The following is a 16,895-nucleotide window of genomic DNA, read 5'->3' as shown; positions in this document are numbered from 1 at the left end:
ATATCATGAAAGGAAGCACATTCCATCTTCCAGAATTAGCTTAATCTTGCAAAATTGCTGTGTTGGGACCCAGGTTTAGTGTAGGCAACAACACATGAATGGAAAATATTCGGGCCATAACCTGAGCTTCAGTGCTATGGCTTTTGGCATGAGAATAGCCAGTGTGATATCACAGTATCACAGTATCACAGTATCACCAAGGTTTTGAGATAACGCTGGAGCAACCTGTTCCTGAACTGACTGTGACTTTAGAAGGACCTTTAATTTTTCCCTCTGTAGCTAGGTCCAGTCCAAACCACCCCCCATCCCACCCCCACCCCCAGAGCAGGATCATCTATACTTGATCATCCAGGAACACATCCGGGTGGGTTTTGCATATCTCCAGAGGAGACTCTACAAGCCCCCTGGGCAGCCTGTTCCAGGGTTGTGTCACCCTCAAAGGGAAAAAATTCCTCCTCTTGTTTCCATGAAACTTCCTATGCCTCAACTTCCACCCATTGCCCCTTGTCCTGTCATTGGCATCACCCAGCAGAGCCTGGCTCAATCCTCCTGGCACTAACCCTTTACATCTTTATAGACATAAATAAGGTCACCTCTCAGGCTCCTCTTCTCCAAGTTAAAGAGCCCCAACTCTCTCAGGCTTTCCTCATGAGATATTCTATTCCTTTCATCATCTTTGTGGCTCTGTGCTGAACTTTCTCAAGCAGTTCTATGTCCTTCTTGAACTGTGGGGCCCAGAACTGAACACAGCAGGGCAGAGTAGAGGATCAGAAGAACCTCTCTTGACCTACTTGTGGCCTTGAGCAACCTGTTCTAGTGGGAGGTGTCCCTGCCTGTGGCAGGAGGTTGAAATTGGATGATCCTTGAGATCTCTCCCAACCTAAACCATTCTATGATTCTATACTAGCCACATCCCTTCTAATAAACCTCAGAATAGTACTGGCCCTCCTGGGCACAAGAAAACATTGCTGGCTCATGATCAGCTCCCCATTCACTAGGACCCCCAGGCTATTTTCTCCACCACTGCCTTCCAACAGGCCAGTTCCCAGCATACACTGATTCCTGGGGCTGTTCTTTCCCAACAGGCCAGTGCCCAGCATAACACTGATCCCTGGGGCTGTTCTTTCCCAACAGGCCAGTTCCCAGTGTACACTGATCCCTGGGGCTGTTCTTTCTCCAGCACAAGACTCTACACTGCCATTAGTTTCTTCCTGCCCACCCCCCTAGCCTGTCTAACAATTCCTTCTACAAGTAGGATTAATTCTAGCATTTTTCCAAAGCATTCCATTAGACCCCATTACTTCTATTTTTTTTCCCTTTTGATCCTTTCTATTTAATATCACAGAACCACAGAATCAAACAGGTTGGAAGTGATCTCCAAGATCATCCAGCCCAACCTAGCAACCAGCCCTAGCCAATCAACTAGACCAGGGTCCTCAAACTATGGCCTACGGGCTGGATACAGCCCCCTGTGGTTCTCAATATGGCCCAACAGTATTTACAGAGCCCCCCCAACCCCCTCCTGCTGGGGGTTATGGCCAAAATCAAGCAGCCACTTCCTGTCACTTAATCCACTCATCAGCCTCCACAGCTGCCAAGCACCTGCCAGGACTGGGCTGGAACCATACTATAGTCTGGCCCCCGACAGTGTCTGAGGCACAGTGAATCAGCTCCTTGTTTAAAAAGTTTGAGGAGCCCTGAACTAGACCATGGCACTAAGTGCCTCATCCAGGCTTTTCTTCAACACCTCCAGAGATGGCGACTCCACCACCTCCCTGGGCAGCCCATTTCAATGCCAATCACTCTCTCTGCCAACAACTTCCTCCTAACATCCAGCCTAGACCTCCCCAAGCACAACTTGAGACTGTGTCCCCTTGTTCTGTTGCTGGTTGCCTGGCAGAAGAGACTAATCATCACTTGGCTACAGCTTCCTTTCACGTAGTTGTACACAGCAACGAGGTCTCTCCTGAGCTTCCGCTTTTCCAGGCTAAACAACCCCAGCTCACTCAGCCTCTCCTCACAGGGCTGTGCTCCAGGCCTCTCAACAGCTTTGTCACCCTTCTCTGGACGCATTCCAGTATCTCAACATCTCTTTTGAACTGGACACAGCACTCAAGGTGTAGATGGTCCAGTGTTGAGTACAGGGGCAGAATAACCTCCCTTGTCCAACTGGCCACACTGTTCCTGATCCAGGCCATGATGCCATTGGCTCTCCTGGCCACCTGAGCACACTGCTGGCTCATGTTCAGCTACTATCTACCAGCAGCCCCAGGTCCCTTTGTGCCTGGCTGCTCTCCAGCCACTCTGTCCCCAGCCTGTAGTGCTGCTTGGGGTTATTGTGGCTGAAGTGCAGAACCCTGCACTTAGCCTTGTTCAGTCTCATCCCATTGGCCTCTGCCCACCCATCCAGCCTGTCAAGGTCCCTCTGCAGGGCTTTCTTACCCTCCAAGAGATCAACACCTGCTCCTAGCTTGGTGTCATCTGCAAACTTACTGATGATTCCCTAATAAATGTGGTGGGGTGGATATTGGTTGCAGATAAAGATGTGTGTGCACCATCCTGGTAATGCTGGCTGGGTCAGAACCTTCCATAACTGGCTAAAAAATGTACATGGAAGTTTGTAGTGAAACATGGGAAATTGCTTTTGTTTGGTTTTTGGTGGGGTGCTTTTTTTTGTTGCATATGCATTTGTAACTCTCTGAAGATTTCTGAATCCAGGTGGGACCACTTGTGCCAAGTTAATCATCTGTTTGTTTGTCATTTCTTTTTTCCTTTTCAGTTGCTGTATCGAGAATGGGCAAGATATGGAGTGTTTTACAAGTTTCAGCCCATTGACCTTATAAGGTAACAGAGACTTGTATAAAATGTTGAGACTTGATGCAGAGTAACTAACCTCAGCAAATATAATCTTGGATTGATCAGAGTATCAGAAATATTGCTCTTGCTGTTTTTCTGTGTCTTTGATGTTACAGTAACAAAGATGACAACAACATAGAATTATAGAATCAAGCAGGTTGGAAGAGACCTCCAAGATCATTCAGTCCAACCTAGCACCCAGCCCTGTCCAATCAACTAGGCCATGGCACTAAGTGCCTCATACAGGCTTTGCTTGAACACCTTCAGGGATGACAACTCCACCACCTCCCTGGACAGCCCATTCCAATGCCAATCACTCTCTCTGCCAACAACTTCCTCCTAACATCCAGCCTAGACCTCCCCTGGCACAATTTCAGACTGTGTCTCCTTGTTCTGTTGCTGCTTGCCTGGGTGAAGAGACTAATCGCCACGTGGCTACAACCTCCCTTCAGGGAGTTGCAGGCAGCAGTAAGGTCACCTCCCCAGCCTCCTCTTCTGCAGCACTACAGGCTGGGGACAGAGTGGACGGAGAGCAGCCAGGCACAAAGGGACCTGGGGGTGCTGGTGGATAGTAGCTGAACATGAGCCGGCAGTGTGCCCAGGTGGCCAGGAGAGCCAATGACATCATGGTCCGGATCAGGAACAGTGTGGCCAGTTGGACAAGGGAGGTTATTATTCCCCTGTACTCAACACTGGTCAGGCCACACCTTGAGTGCTGTGTCCAGTTCTGGGCTCCTCAATTCAAGAGAGATGTTGAGATACTGGAACGTGTCCAGAGAAGGATGACGAAGCTGTTGAGAGGCCTGGAACACAAACCCTGTGAGGAGAGGCTGAGGGACCTGGGGGTGTTTATCCTGGAGAAGCGGAAGCTCAAGAGAGACTGCATTGCTGTCTACAACTCCCTGAAGGGAGGCTGTGGACTGGTGGTGTTGGTCTCTTCTGCCAGGCAACCATCAACAGAACAAGGGGACACAGTCTCAATTGATCTGGGGGAAGTCTAGGCTGGGTGTTAGGAGGAAGTTGTTGCCAGAGAGAATGATTGGCATTGGAATGGGCTGCCCAGGGAGGTGGTGGAGTCACCATCCTTGGAGGTCTTGAAGAAAAGCCTGGCTGAGGCACTTAGTGCCATGGTCTAGTTGATTGGACAGGGCTGGGTGCTAGGTTGGACTAGATGAACTTGGAGATCTCTTTCAACCTGGCTGATTTTATGATTCAAATATGTTGTTAGTACGTGGTGCAAATATTGCCAAACGGTGAATGTCTGCAGCAGTTCATGGTTTATCAGATCTGACAACTCAGGTGAGTTCAGAATTGAGATACATCTGCTTACACTCCATCTTCATTTGTGTTTTGCTGCCTCCAATATAACATTTCACTCTGCTGATATGAGTTCATAGACATTCTGTGGTTTATACTCCTGTGAGAACGAAAGGAGAATATGACCAGACATATGCAATTGATTCTCTCTCCTCAGGGATGATTCTTCTTGCTTTTATCTTTCATGCTTTGCTTGACTGCTAGTTTGACTGTTACCACTACAAGAAATATGGTTTTTATTTTTCTGGTGATATTAGAGCTTTAAAGTGTGTCTGCTTGAAAAATTAACACTCTCTTCTTCTTGCAGTTGAAATAGGTTTTTGCACTCTTGTGCCATGGTGGAGATTTGAGTTCATTCTCAGTGTGAATACTTTTTCCCTTAACAAACCTCTGCTACAGTTCATGCATATTGATAATTTACTGTGATAGTTCTTTGTTAGTTTGCCCTCACAGAATCATAGAATATTAGGAACTGGAAGGAACCTCCAAAGCTCATCTAGTCCAACCCCCTTGCCAGAGCAGGATCACCTATTCCAAATTACACAGGAGCTCATAAAGGCAGGTCTTGAATATCTCCAGAAAGAGAGTTATTCACACTCATCTTTGTTTCTTTGGTTATGGAAGCTCTATGTGACATAATAAGTTTAAATCAGGCTTTGATGGACAAGAAAAGTAATATTTATGTTGCCTTATATTCAACTCATGTACGGACTGAGTATAGCTCTGAAGCCCTCAACACGGGAGCAACGTGGACCTGATGGAGCATGTCCAGAAGAGGCCACAAAGAAGATCAGGGGGCTGGAGCAGCTCTGCTACAAGGACAGGCTGCAGCAGCTGGGTTTGTTCAGCCTGGAGAATAGAAGGGTCCTGGAGAAGAGCAGCCTGCCAGTAGCTGAAGGGGAATGCAAGAAGGCAGCAGAGAGGAGTGTTTGCAAAGGCCTGCAGGGACAGGACAAGGGAAATGGTTTGAAAAGAGCAAAGCAGATTTAGATTGGACATGAGGAATAAGTTCTTTAGCATGAGGGTGGTGGAACACCACAACAGGTTGCCCAGGGAGGGAGTTGAGGCCTCATCCCTGCAAATATTGAAAGTCGGTCTGGACATGGTTGTGAGCAACCTGCTGCAGTGGAGGATGTCCCTGCCGACTGAAAAGAGTAGGACTGGATGAGCTTTGCAGTTCCCTTCCAACCCAGACCATGCTCTGATTCTATGATTATCTATAGCACAATTATTTTCAAAGCTCCAAGTGCCTCTCTATGATTCTCTTGCTGTAAAGCCTAAAACTGGGAAGACATGGTCAGTGTCAAGACTAAGTCTATGTATACAGCAAGTCATTTTGCAGGAGTAGGGGGAAAAGTGTATTAACCAAAATATAGTGTATGGCATGTAAATCAAAACTGGAGAGTTTCTGTTAATCAAGCTGTCTGCCTAACATATTCCCCCTTTCCTGTTTTTATCTGGTTTACTTTGGTATGGAAAATTGTTCCTGTTTCATTTGTCATGAACTCTGGCCCTCCACTGCAGTGTGCCTGTCCTGAACCTGCTCTTGACTGAAGAATCACCACTTCCCTTCTACCCCTGCATTTGAATGATGTCTTCCTAAAGCACTGGTTTGCCTTTTTACTTTTTTTTTTCCTTCCTCCATCAGAGTTCCACATTAAAAAAAAAGAGGACTTTTTCCCTTACCTTGTGTGGGACAGTGTAGTTTAAAGGAGTGATGAATTAAGAGAAGGTGAATCCTGCTGAAGTGGTGGTTTGGTTTGGTTTTGTTCTCTTGTTGATGGAGATAAGTGTTTCTTCCTTGATGCAAATGGTTAAGATCAGTTTCTGATACAGCATTACCCTAACTGTGAACATCTAGTCTGCTTAGTACATTAGGAAACCACTGGTTCTTTCACCACTGTGCCTTGCAGCCACTCTTTGTCTCCTGAGAAGAACATTTGTCTCCACATAATGTCTAGAGCCTGAAAACAAGTTTGTGTTGTCCTTTTTGATGTCAGAAATACACTCAAATGGTGCTCAATCGCTACTTAATGCTAACTGTGAGCTTATTGGTTCTCAAAGTGCACATTCTCCTCCTGTGTATTTTAATTCTTCTACAGCCCTGTCATTCTTCTGGGTGTTATTGTGAATTCATCTAACTAAATATCTGATCCTTCATTTTTATGCAAAGTAACCCCTTTGGCAGAAAACAGCCTGGTTAGTATGTGGTTATCTCAAGAGGAATGAACAACCCTCCCTAATGCTTGCCTCAGGGGTAAACCTAAGCAGCCCAGACTAACGTTTTGGGAGGTATATCCACATATCAATACATATATGCATCTGTATATCTATGTATCTCTACATTTATACATCATAGGATCATAGGATGTTAGAGGTTGAAAGTGACCCTTGAAAGTCCAACCCCCTTGCCATAGCAGGACCACAGAATCTAGCTCAGGTCACAAAGGAAGGCATCCAGACAAGACTTGAAAGCCTCCAGAGAAGGAAACTCCACAACATCTCTGGGCAGCCTGTTCCAGTGCTCTGTGACCCTCACAGTGAAGAAGGTCTTCCTCAAGTTGAGCTGGAACTTCCTGTACTCTAGTTCTCATCCATTGCCCTTTGTCCTTCCACAGAGCACAACTGAGAAGAGTTTGTGTCCTCCTTCTTGAGCCTCAGCCCTCAGATATATATAAACATTGATTGAACCTCCTCTAAGTCTTCTCTTCACCAGATCAAACAGCCCAAGGTCCCTCTCCTCACAAGGTAGTGCCCCAGCCCCTTCATCGTCTTCATAGCCCTCCCTTGAACTATCCCTAGTAGATGCCTATCCCTCCTGACCTGAGGATCCCAGAACTGGATAGAATCATAAATCATAGAATCAAGGAGGTGGAAGAGACCTCCAAGATCATCCAGTCCAACCTAGCACCCAGCCTTCTCCAGTCGACTAGACCATGGCACTAAGTGCTTCATCCAGGCTTTGCTTGAACACCTCCAGGGATGGTAACTCCACCTCCTCCCTGGGCAGCCCATTCCAATGCCAATCACTCTCTCTGCCAACAACTTCTTCCTAACATCCAGTCCAGACCTCCCCTGGCACAACATGAGACTGTGTCCCCTTGTTCTGTTGCTAGTTGCCTGGCAGAAGAGACCAACCCCCACCTGTCTACAACCTCCCTTCAGGTAGTTATAGACAGCGATGAGGTCAGCCCTGAGCCTCCTCTTCTCCAGGCTAAACAACCCCAGCTGCCTCAGCCTCTCCTCACAAGGCTGTGTTCTAGGCCCCTCACCATCCTCAGTGCCCTTCTCTGGACACATTCCAGTATCTCAACATCGCTCTTGAATTGAGAGGCCCAGAACTGTACATAGGACTCAAGGTATGGCCTGACCAATGTTGAGTACGAGGGAAGAATAGGTCTCAGCAGGGCAGAGTAGGGGCAGAGGATAACCTCCCTCAATCTGCTGGCCACACTCCTCTTAATGCCTCTCAGGATCCCATTTGCCTTCTTAGCCACAGTGGTACATTGCTGTCCCATGGATAGCTCATTGATACAACTATATTTTTATACATTTATGTATCTGTACATATGTGTATCTGTACATTTATGTCTTTGTATCTCTATTTCTATATGTTTACACCTACACACCTATACACTATATATCCATATATAGAGCACATGCCCTAAGAGGAGTGGCTGAGGAGCTGAGGTTGTTTAGCCTGGAGAGGAGGAGGCTCAGGGCAGACCTTATTGATCTCTACAACTACCTAAAGGGAGGCTGTAGCCAGGTGGGGGTTGGTCTCTTCTGCCAGGCACCCAGTGACAGAACAAGAGGACACAGTCTTAAGCTGTGCCAGGGCAGGTGAAGGATGGGTGTTGAGAAGAAGTTCTTCACAGAAAGAGTGATTGGCATTGGAATGGGCTGCCCAGGGAGGTGGTGGAGTCACCATCCCTGAAGGTATTGAATCAAAGCCTGGATGAGGCACTCAGTGCCATGGTCTAGTTGATTGGCTAGGGCTGGGTGTTAAGTTGGCCTGGATGATCTTGGAGGTCTCTTCCAACCTGGTTGATTCTATAAAGTTTCACCCTGCAACTGAGTTCTAGCTCTTGAGAAAAGATCATTCATTGTAGTTCTTTCCCTCTTTCCAGTTTATTTATGATCTCATTGCCCCTTCACTCTCCCAGTTTATTTTTTAATGGATTTTGTATCATATAATACATCCACTAAATGGACTGCATGTTAGACACTTGATGTAAGGACAGCACTTTTCATCTGCAGTTGTAGGGAGTTTCCCCACCAGCCTTGAAATATCACATGGCTTCAACGAGTGCTCCAGCCTGTGTTTATTGCAAAGCAGAGGGTTTTTCTCTCGTGGTGCATAAATCACTGAAGCGTTTGAATTGAATTATTCTTCTGGATTCATTCCTATGACTGGAGTGAAATGATTTACTTGCAGTTCTGCATTTCACAGACTTTGTCAGTCCTGTAGGAAGTGGTTCTCTCTCTGTCTGTTTTGGCAGGAGTTTGACCTTATTTATTTTTGCTTCCATGAGATGGAATGTTAAGCCAGTAGGCTTGTATTGTAGTCATGAGAAAAGCCAGATCCCTGCTTTCCTGATAAACACAATTTCCAGGCTTCAGGTTGCTGTCTGAGCACTAAGATCCTCTGTGCCAGCCAGATTCCTCACTTGAGTGAGATTTTCAAAAGCTAGATTCAGCATAAGATGTGCACATCTACATCAGGACTTGAACAATGCCAAGGCTCTGAAGACTGAAACTGGTTCCTCCCTCTTTGGATCTTGTAGTTTTGTAAGCTGCTAACATTGCATTTAATCTGTGTGCTAAACTCTCTCAGGCTAAGCTCTGTAGTGCCTGTATGATGCCTCAACCTCACAGCCAGAAGGTCACATTTCTTAATGGACATGAGTGTTAGGTCCTGATCCAGTGGGCATTTATGGAGATCATATTGGTGTATTCTAATAGGAAATAAAAGTTTGGTCTTTTAAATCGAGGAAGCAAAAGCCAGAGGTGGGAGGCTACATTTGGAAACAAAAAAAATGAAGCCCTGCACGTTTTTACATAGGTGCATACAAACACTTGAAGACATAGAATGTGTCAGCAGTAAGTCTGCAGATAACACCAATTAGGTGGCAGTGTTGATCTGCAGGAGGATAGGGAGACTCTACAGAGGAACTTGGATAGAGTGGATGGATGGGCCAATGTTAATGGGATGAGCTTCAACAAGGCCAAGTGCCAGGTTGTGCATTTGGGTCACAAGAACCCCAAACAACCCTGCAGGCTTGGGGCAATGTGGCTGGAAAACTACCTGGCAGAAAGGGACCTGGCGGTTGTAATTGACAGGCAGCTGAATATGGGCCAGCAGTGTGCCCAGGCAGCACAGAAAGCCAGTGGCATCCTGGCTTGGATTAGAAATGCTGTGCCCAGCAGGAGTAGGGAGGTGATTGTCCCCTTGGACTCTGCTCTGGTGAGGCCATACCTTGAGTACGGTGCTCAGTTTTGGGCACCTCATTACAAGAGGGATGTGGAGGTGCTGGAGTGGGTCCAGAGGAGGGCAACAAAGCTGGGGAAGAGCCTGGAGAATAAATCTGGTGAGGAGTGACTGAGGGAGCTGGGGATGGTTAGTTTGAAGAAAAGGATGCTGAGGGGAGACCTCATTGCTGTCTACAGCTACCTGAGGGGACATCGTGGAGAGGCTGCTGCTGGTCTCTTCTCACAGGTAATTAGTAATAGAACAAAAGGGAATGGCTTCAAGCTGTGACAGGGTAGGTTTAGACTGGACATTAGGAAAAAAAATTCCCAGCAAGAGTGGTCAAGCACTGGAATCCCATCAGGGAGGTGACGGAGTCACCAAACCTGGATGTGTTTAAAAGCTGTTTGGATGTGATGCTTGGGGATATAGTTCAGGGTGAACTTTTTAGAGTAGGGTTCCTGGTTGGACTTGGTAAGGGCTTTTTCCAACCTGAATGCTTCTGTGATTTTGTGATCTAGAGGTGTATGTGTCTGGGAAATGCAGATGGCAGAAAAAAGTTCCTGCATCTGCATGGTCACAGTTCTGCTTCTCTGTCTTACAAAGCTGCTCTTAACATCTTAACCTCTGCAGAAAGTTCTGGTTCTGCTGTGCTTGTGTGAGAGGAGGTCCTTTTCTGGATGTTTTCGTGCTGATCAAGTGTTAAGACCAAGCTTAGTCATTCTATTTAAATATGCACCCTGATATTATAAGCCAGCAGTGTTCCCAGGTGGCCAAGAAGGCCAATGGCATCCTGGCCTGGAGCAGGAAAAATGTGGCCAGCAGGACCAGGGTAGTCCTTCTGCCCCTGTACTCAGCACTGGTTAGGCTACACCTTGAGTGCTGTGTCCAGTTCTGGACCCCTTCAATTGAAGAAAGATGTTGAGGTGCTTGAGTGTGTCCAGAGAAGGGCGGCAATGCTGGTGAGAGGGCTGGAGCACAGCCCTGTGAGGAGAGGCTGAGGGAGTTGGGGGTGTTCAGCCTGGAGAAGAGGAGGCTCAGGGCAGACCTCATTACTGTCTACAACTACCTGAAAGGAGGTTGTAGCTAGGTGAGGGTTGGTCTCTTCTCCCAGGCACCCATTGACAGATCAAGAGGACACAGCCTGAAGCTGTGCCAGGGCAGGTTTAGGCTGGATGTTAGTAAGAAGTTCTTCACAGCAAGAGTGATTGACATTGGAATGGGCTGCCCAGGGAGGTGTTTAAAAGGAGGCTGGATGAGGCACTTAGTGCAATGGCTCAGTTGATTAGAAATGACAAGAGGCAAGACCTACTGTCTCAAATGATGCAGTAATACTATGACTAAAATAAATACCCAAAACTCTGTGATATTTGTGTCCTATTGGTCATAGAACAATAAGCAGGCTTAGGGAAGTTCTTCTACCCCTCCACTGTGCCTTAATGAGATCACACCTGGAATATTGTGTCTACTTTTGGGTTGTGCAGTTTTAGGCTCCCCAGTTCAGGAGAGTCAGGGACTTGATGGAGGGAGTCCAACAGAGAGCCACTAGGATGATCAGGGGACTTAAGCATCTCCTCCATGAAGAGAGACTGAGAGTCCTGGGGCTGTTTAATGTGGAGAAGAGAAGGCTAAGAGAGGATCTGATTAATGCGCACAAATATCTGAGGGGTAGGTGTCAAGAGCATGGGACCAATCTCTTTTTGGTGGTCAGCAGCAATAAGACAAGGAGCAATGGATACAAGCTAGAACGTAGAAGGTTTCACCTCACCATGATGAGAAACTTCTTTACAGTGAGGGTAACAGAGCCCTGGAACAGGCTGCCCAGAGAGGTTGTGGAGTCTCCTTCTCTGGAGACTGTCAAAACCCACCTGGATGCATTCTTTTGCAGACTACCTTGTGTGATTCTGCTTTTAGCAGGGTAGTTGGACTTGATGATATCTGGAGGTCACTTCCAACCTCTAATATTCTGTAGTTATGTGATTCTTCTTAACCATCCTTTTTTTAGCCACTAGATGGTGTCTATCAGACACAAGTACTTACTAAAGCAAACATGAAATGCACACAGGCTTCGCAGTAAGGCATAGCTCCGTTCAGTTGAAAGGCAAAAAGAAAAAACATTTCTGAAATATTAACAAGTATAAATAAAAGGTATTTATAAAAAGAAGCCAGTAGTCGAGCTTCAGACTGTTCTGATTATGGAAAGAACAAAAATCATCTTGCAAAATCCCAAAGTTAGAAAATGATAAAATATTAGTGACCTCATAATGGTTCCAGGTAAATGTTACAAGTAAAGAAAACTCCCAAAAAGCAAGTCACAATAGATGGTAACACAGGAAGAAAAAATTCTGCCAGTCTAAAAGGAAGGTTAATTCATGGTATCACACTGGGATGAGATTTAACAAGGCCAAATGCAGAGTTCTACACTTTGGCCACAACAACCCCAAGCAGTGCTACAGGCTGGGGACAGAGTGGCTGAAGAGCAGCCAGGCAGAAAGGGACCTGGGGGTACTGGTAGATAGTAGCTGAACATGAGCCATCAGTGTGCCCAGATGGTCAAGAGAGCCAATGGCATCCTGGCCTGTATCAGGAAGAGTGTGGCCAGTAGGACAAGGGAGATTATTCTTGCCCTGTACTCCACATTGGTCAGGCCACACTTTCAGTCCTGAATCCAGTTCTGGGCTTCTCAGCTGAAAAGAGATGTTGAGATACAGGAACGTGTCCAGAGAATGGCGACGAAGCTGGTGAGGGGCTTGGAGCATAGCCCTGTGTGGAGAGGCTGAGGGAGCTGGGGGTGTGCAGCCTGCAAAAGAGGAGGCTCAGGGCTGACCTCTTTGCTGTCTACAGCTACCTAAAGGGAGGCTGTAGCTGGGTGAGGGTTGGTCTCTTCTCCCAGGCAGCCAGCAATAGAACAAGGGGACACAGTCTCATGTTGTGCCAGGGGAGGTCTGGGCTGGATGTTAGGAGGAAGTTGTTGGCAGAGGGAGTGATTGGCATTGGAATGGGCTGCCCAGGGAGGTGGTGGAGTTGCTGTCCCTGGAGGAGTTCATGCAAAGACTGGATGAGGCACTTAGTGCCATGGTCTCGTTGATTGGCTAGGGCTGGGTGCTAGGTTGGCCTGGATGATCTTGGAGGTCTCTTCCAACCTGCTTGATTCTATGATTAAATGGTTTACTCCTTATATGTCAGAGATTATAGAGAAAATGTTACGTGCACAGCTGAATGAATTCTTTCTTACACAGAGCATCTCTTGGTGTGCTGAGGTGTTTATGAAGTGACACTGTGCTTCCTTCCTCATAGGTAACCGTTAGTAAATATAGAATCACAAAATGGCTTAGCCTGTAAGGGACCTCCAAAGGTCATCTGGTCCAACCTCCCTGCAATTTGTAGGGACATCTTTCATTAGACAAGGTCGCTCAAAGCCTTGTCCAATCTTACCTTGAATATCTCCAGGGATGGGGGCCTCAACCACCTCCCTGGGCACCCTGTTGCACCACCCTCATGCTAAAGAACTTGTTCCTAACATTCAATGTAAAACTGCTCTTCTCTCACAGAAGGAGTGAATTGCCATTGTAATGGGCTGGGCAGGAAGGAGTTGCCATCCCGGGAGGTGTTCAGTCAAAGCCTGGATGAGGCAGTTAATGCCATGGTCTAGTTGATTGGATAGGGCTGGGTGATAGGTTGGACTGGATGATCTCGGAGGTCTCTTCTAATCTGGTTAACTGTATGATTCTATGATTCATTTCAAACCATTGCCCTTGTCCTGTCACTGCAGTCCTTTGCGAACAGTCTCTCTGCAGTCTTCTTGCAGACTCCTTCACCTGCTGGCAGGCTGCTCTTGAATCTGCCTGGAGCCTTCTCTTCTTCAGGCTGAACAACTCCAGCTTCCTCAGTCTGTCTTCATAGCAGAACTGCTCCAACCCCCGTGACGAATTTCATGGCCCTTCTCTGTACCTTCTCTGTCAGGTCCATGTTCTTTTTGTGATGAGGGCTTCAGAGCTGGACGCAGTATTCCAGGTGAGGTTTCAGTAGAGTAAAGTGGTAAAGTCCCCTCTCTCTAGCTCTGGCCATTCTACTTTTGATGCAGCCCAGTCTGTCACTGGCCTTCTGGGCTGCCTGGGTTTGTAGTGTGTCAGGTTTGGAGGATGCCTACATTTTTGAACGCAGAATTGTTCTAGAGAAAAACGTAAAGAAAGCTAAAGAGAGACAATGAGGTAGACAGCAGGTAGATATCCACTGATATCACATGCACTGGCCATGGGTAGAGAAAGGGTCTTGTTCGTCTTGAATGTTTGTAAAGGCAGGAAACAAAGGGCCCTGTGGGGACACCAGCACACAGTGGGCTGTGTCGCCATACAGATTGAAGTTAAAAGACAGGAGTCTGCAATAAAAATGGGTGGAGGACAAACACCTGCCTAGGTCTTCATCACCAGGCTAAGCCATTTTGACTGAGCAGTGTTGTATTTAACTGAAGCAGAGCTCCTGGCCCGAGCCAGGCACTGGTTTTAGTGGGTGAAATCCTCAATTCTTGCACATTTTTAACCCCGAGGCTAGTGTGTGTTCATAAAATCTCTTAAAGTAAGGGGCACCTCTCAGGGAGCTAGAGTGTTTTGTCTTATGTGTGGGTTCTTAGGAGGACCAGCACTGTCTCACTGCTCTTGCAGAAAATACATCTCTTCTGTAAGGTGTGCTGTGGATACAGCAGCCTCAAGAGATATGCTGAACTTTTGTAGGTAAAGAAAATGCCAGGCAAGCCCAGACATCAGCAGGACAGTGTCATTAGAGACCTCATACTTTAAAGTAACACAAAAATACATAAAAGAATACATAGAAATTGAATAGATAAGAAGATACATGGAAGCTTAAGACATCACAGGATCACAGAAAGTTAGGGGTTGGAAGGGACCCAAGGAGATCATCGAGTCCAAACCCCCTGCCACAGCAGGACAATACTATTTAACACAGATCACAGAGGAACACATCCAGATAGTCACTGAAAGTCTCCAGAAAAGGAGACTCCACAACCTCTCTGGGGAGCCTGTTCCAGTGCTTTGGGACCCTTACAGTAAAGAAGTTCCCCCTTGTGTTGAGGCAGAACTTCTTTTGCTGCAACTTACACCCATTGCTCCTTGTCCTATCCCAGGGAGCAGTGAGCAGAGCCTGCCCTCTCTCTCCTGGGCAGCTTTCAGATACTTATAAACATTTATCAAACCCCCTCTTAGTCTTCTCTTGTCCAGACTAAGCAGCCCCAGGTCCCTCAGCCTCTCCTCATCAGTCATGCCCTCCAGTCCCCTCATCATCCTCGCAGCCCTCCGCTGGATCCCATCCAACAGATCCCTGTCCCTTTTAAACTGGGGAGCCCAAAACTGAACACAGTATTCATGATGAGGTCTCATCAGAGCAGAGTAGAGGGAGAGGAAGACCTCTCTTGATCTGCTGGACACACTCTTCCTAATCTACCCCAGGATGCCATTGGCCTTCTTGTCCACAAGGGCACATAAAACAATACATACCAACTTATTACGTAGAACAATACATAGAAACTGAACACATAAACCAACACAGCAGCTACTGTATTGTGCTACTACTGCACCTAAAGCACTCTCTATTAGTACATTACTATATTCATGTTCCTGCAAATTACATTCCTCTCATGTCTGGCTCTCCAACAAAAGGACTCTTTAATCATGAGGGTCTGGACCCTTTGCAAAAGCCACACACAAATCCAAAGTTTCTCTGTAGAGGCACTGAGCCTTCTGTCAATAACAGAGGAGAGAGTGCAGCTACAGTGATTTTGAGTGGATATTAGGTTGGATATTTGGGAAAATTTCTTTACTGCAAGAGTGATTCAGGCACTGGAACAGGCTGTGCAAGGAGGTGGCAGAGCAGAATCCCTGGAGGAGTTCAAGCTATGTCTGGACATGGCACCTGGGGACACGGCTTAATGACCGTGGTGGTGTTAGGCTGATGGTTGGGCTTGATGATCTTGGAGGTCTTTTCCAACCAAAACAATTCTGTGTTTTTGTGATTCTGTAACTAACCAGTAACATGTTGCCTGCACATCCAGTTGGTGGATAGTTAGCCTTAGTTTCTGTCCCAGTCACAGGATCACAGGATGTTAGAGGTTGGAAGGGACTCAAGGAGATCATTGAGTCCAACCCCCCAGACACAGCAGGACAATACTATCTAACACAGATCACAGAGGAACACATCCAGACAGGCCTTCAAAGTCTCCAGAGAGGGAGACCCCACAACCTCTCTGGGGAACCTGTGCCAGTGCTCTGTAACCCTTACAGTAAAGAAGTTCCCTCTTGTGTTGAGGCAGAACCTCTTTTGCTGCAACTTACACCCATTGCTCCTTGTAATTAATCCTCACAGGGAGTAAGTGAGCAGAGCCTGTCCCCCCCTTCCTGGGCAGCCTTCAGATACTTATAAACATTTATTAAATCCCCTCTCAGTCTTCTCTTGTCCAGACTAAGCAGCCCCAGGTCCCTCAGCCTCTCCTCATCAGTCATGCCCTCCAGTCCCCTCATCATCCTCGTAGCCCTCTGCTGGATTCTCTCCAGCAGATCTCTGTCCCTCCTAAACTGAGGAGCCCCAAACTGAACACAGTATTCAAGATGAGGTCTCACCAGGGCAGAGTAGAGGGGGTGTAAAACCTCCCTTGATCTGCTGGACACACTCTTCCTAATCCACCCCAGGATGCCATTGGCCTTCTTGGCCACAAGGGCACATTGCTGTGCCATGGTTAACTTGGTATCCAGTCACATTACATGAGTACTTATTATGCTGCTATTGTTCTTTGCATTACAGTAAGTAAGCAAAGGCTTTTGTTCAGTTTATATTCCAAATCCACTGCCACAAATTATGCCCTTGCAGTCGTAGTCTGACAGTTTCTTGGAATGGAAATAATGAGGTTTGTGAATCTATGAAGCTCAGTGAGTGACTCGAACCTTGGAATAAGGTTTGACTTTTTGCTCTTTTAAAATGTAGATAACATAAAATCTGTGGCTTTTATTCTGCATATTTTCCCCAGATTTTAAGCATCACTAGAATTCAAGAACTTGAATATTCCCTTTCATCACCTATTCCAGTGAGAGAAGTTACAGTCATCTATTACTGTTTTGAGTAGTAATTGTTTCTATAGAGCTCAGAGACATGGAGAAAACACTTTTGCATCTCAGTGTGTTTCAAAATCTGTGTTCTCTAAAGAGTTGTAAAACTTTAACAGTGGAAGAGTTTTCTGTCCTGTAAT

The 16,895-nt window shown here is 46.6% G+C and overlaps 1 protein-coding gene across 1 annotated transcript in view; it reads left to right on the top strand.

Moving 5' to 3' along the window:
• The window catches only part of ANO2 (anoctamin 2), a 246,683-nt gene that overhangs the window by 62,444 nt on the left and 167,344 nt on the right, over positions 1-16,895 (top strand). The window contains 1 exon segment of the mRNA XM_064142873.1: positions 2,780-2,844. Coding sequence (XP_063998943.1) covers positions 2,780-2,844 — 65 coding nt within the window.

Source organism: Pogoniulus pusillus, chromosome 4 (assembly GCF_015220805.1).
Source record: "Pogoniulus pusillus isolate bPogPus1 chromosome 4, bPogPus1.pri, whole genome shotgun sequence".
Classification (NCBI taxonomy): domain Eukaryota; kingdom Metazoa; phylum Chordata; class Aves; order Piciformes; family Lybiidae; genus Pogoniulus; species Pogoniulus pusillus.
Note: the sequence above shows the minus strand (reverse complement) of the source record. Positions and strands in the feature narration are given on the sequence as shown.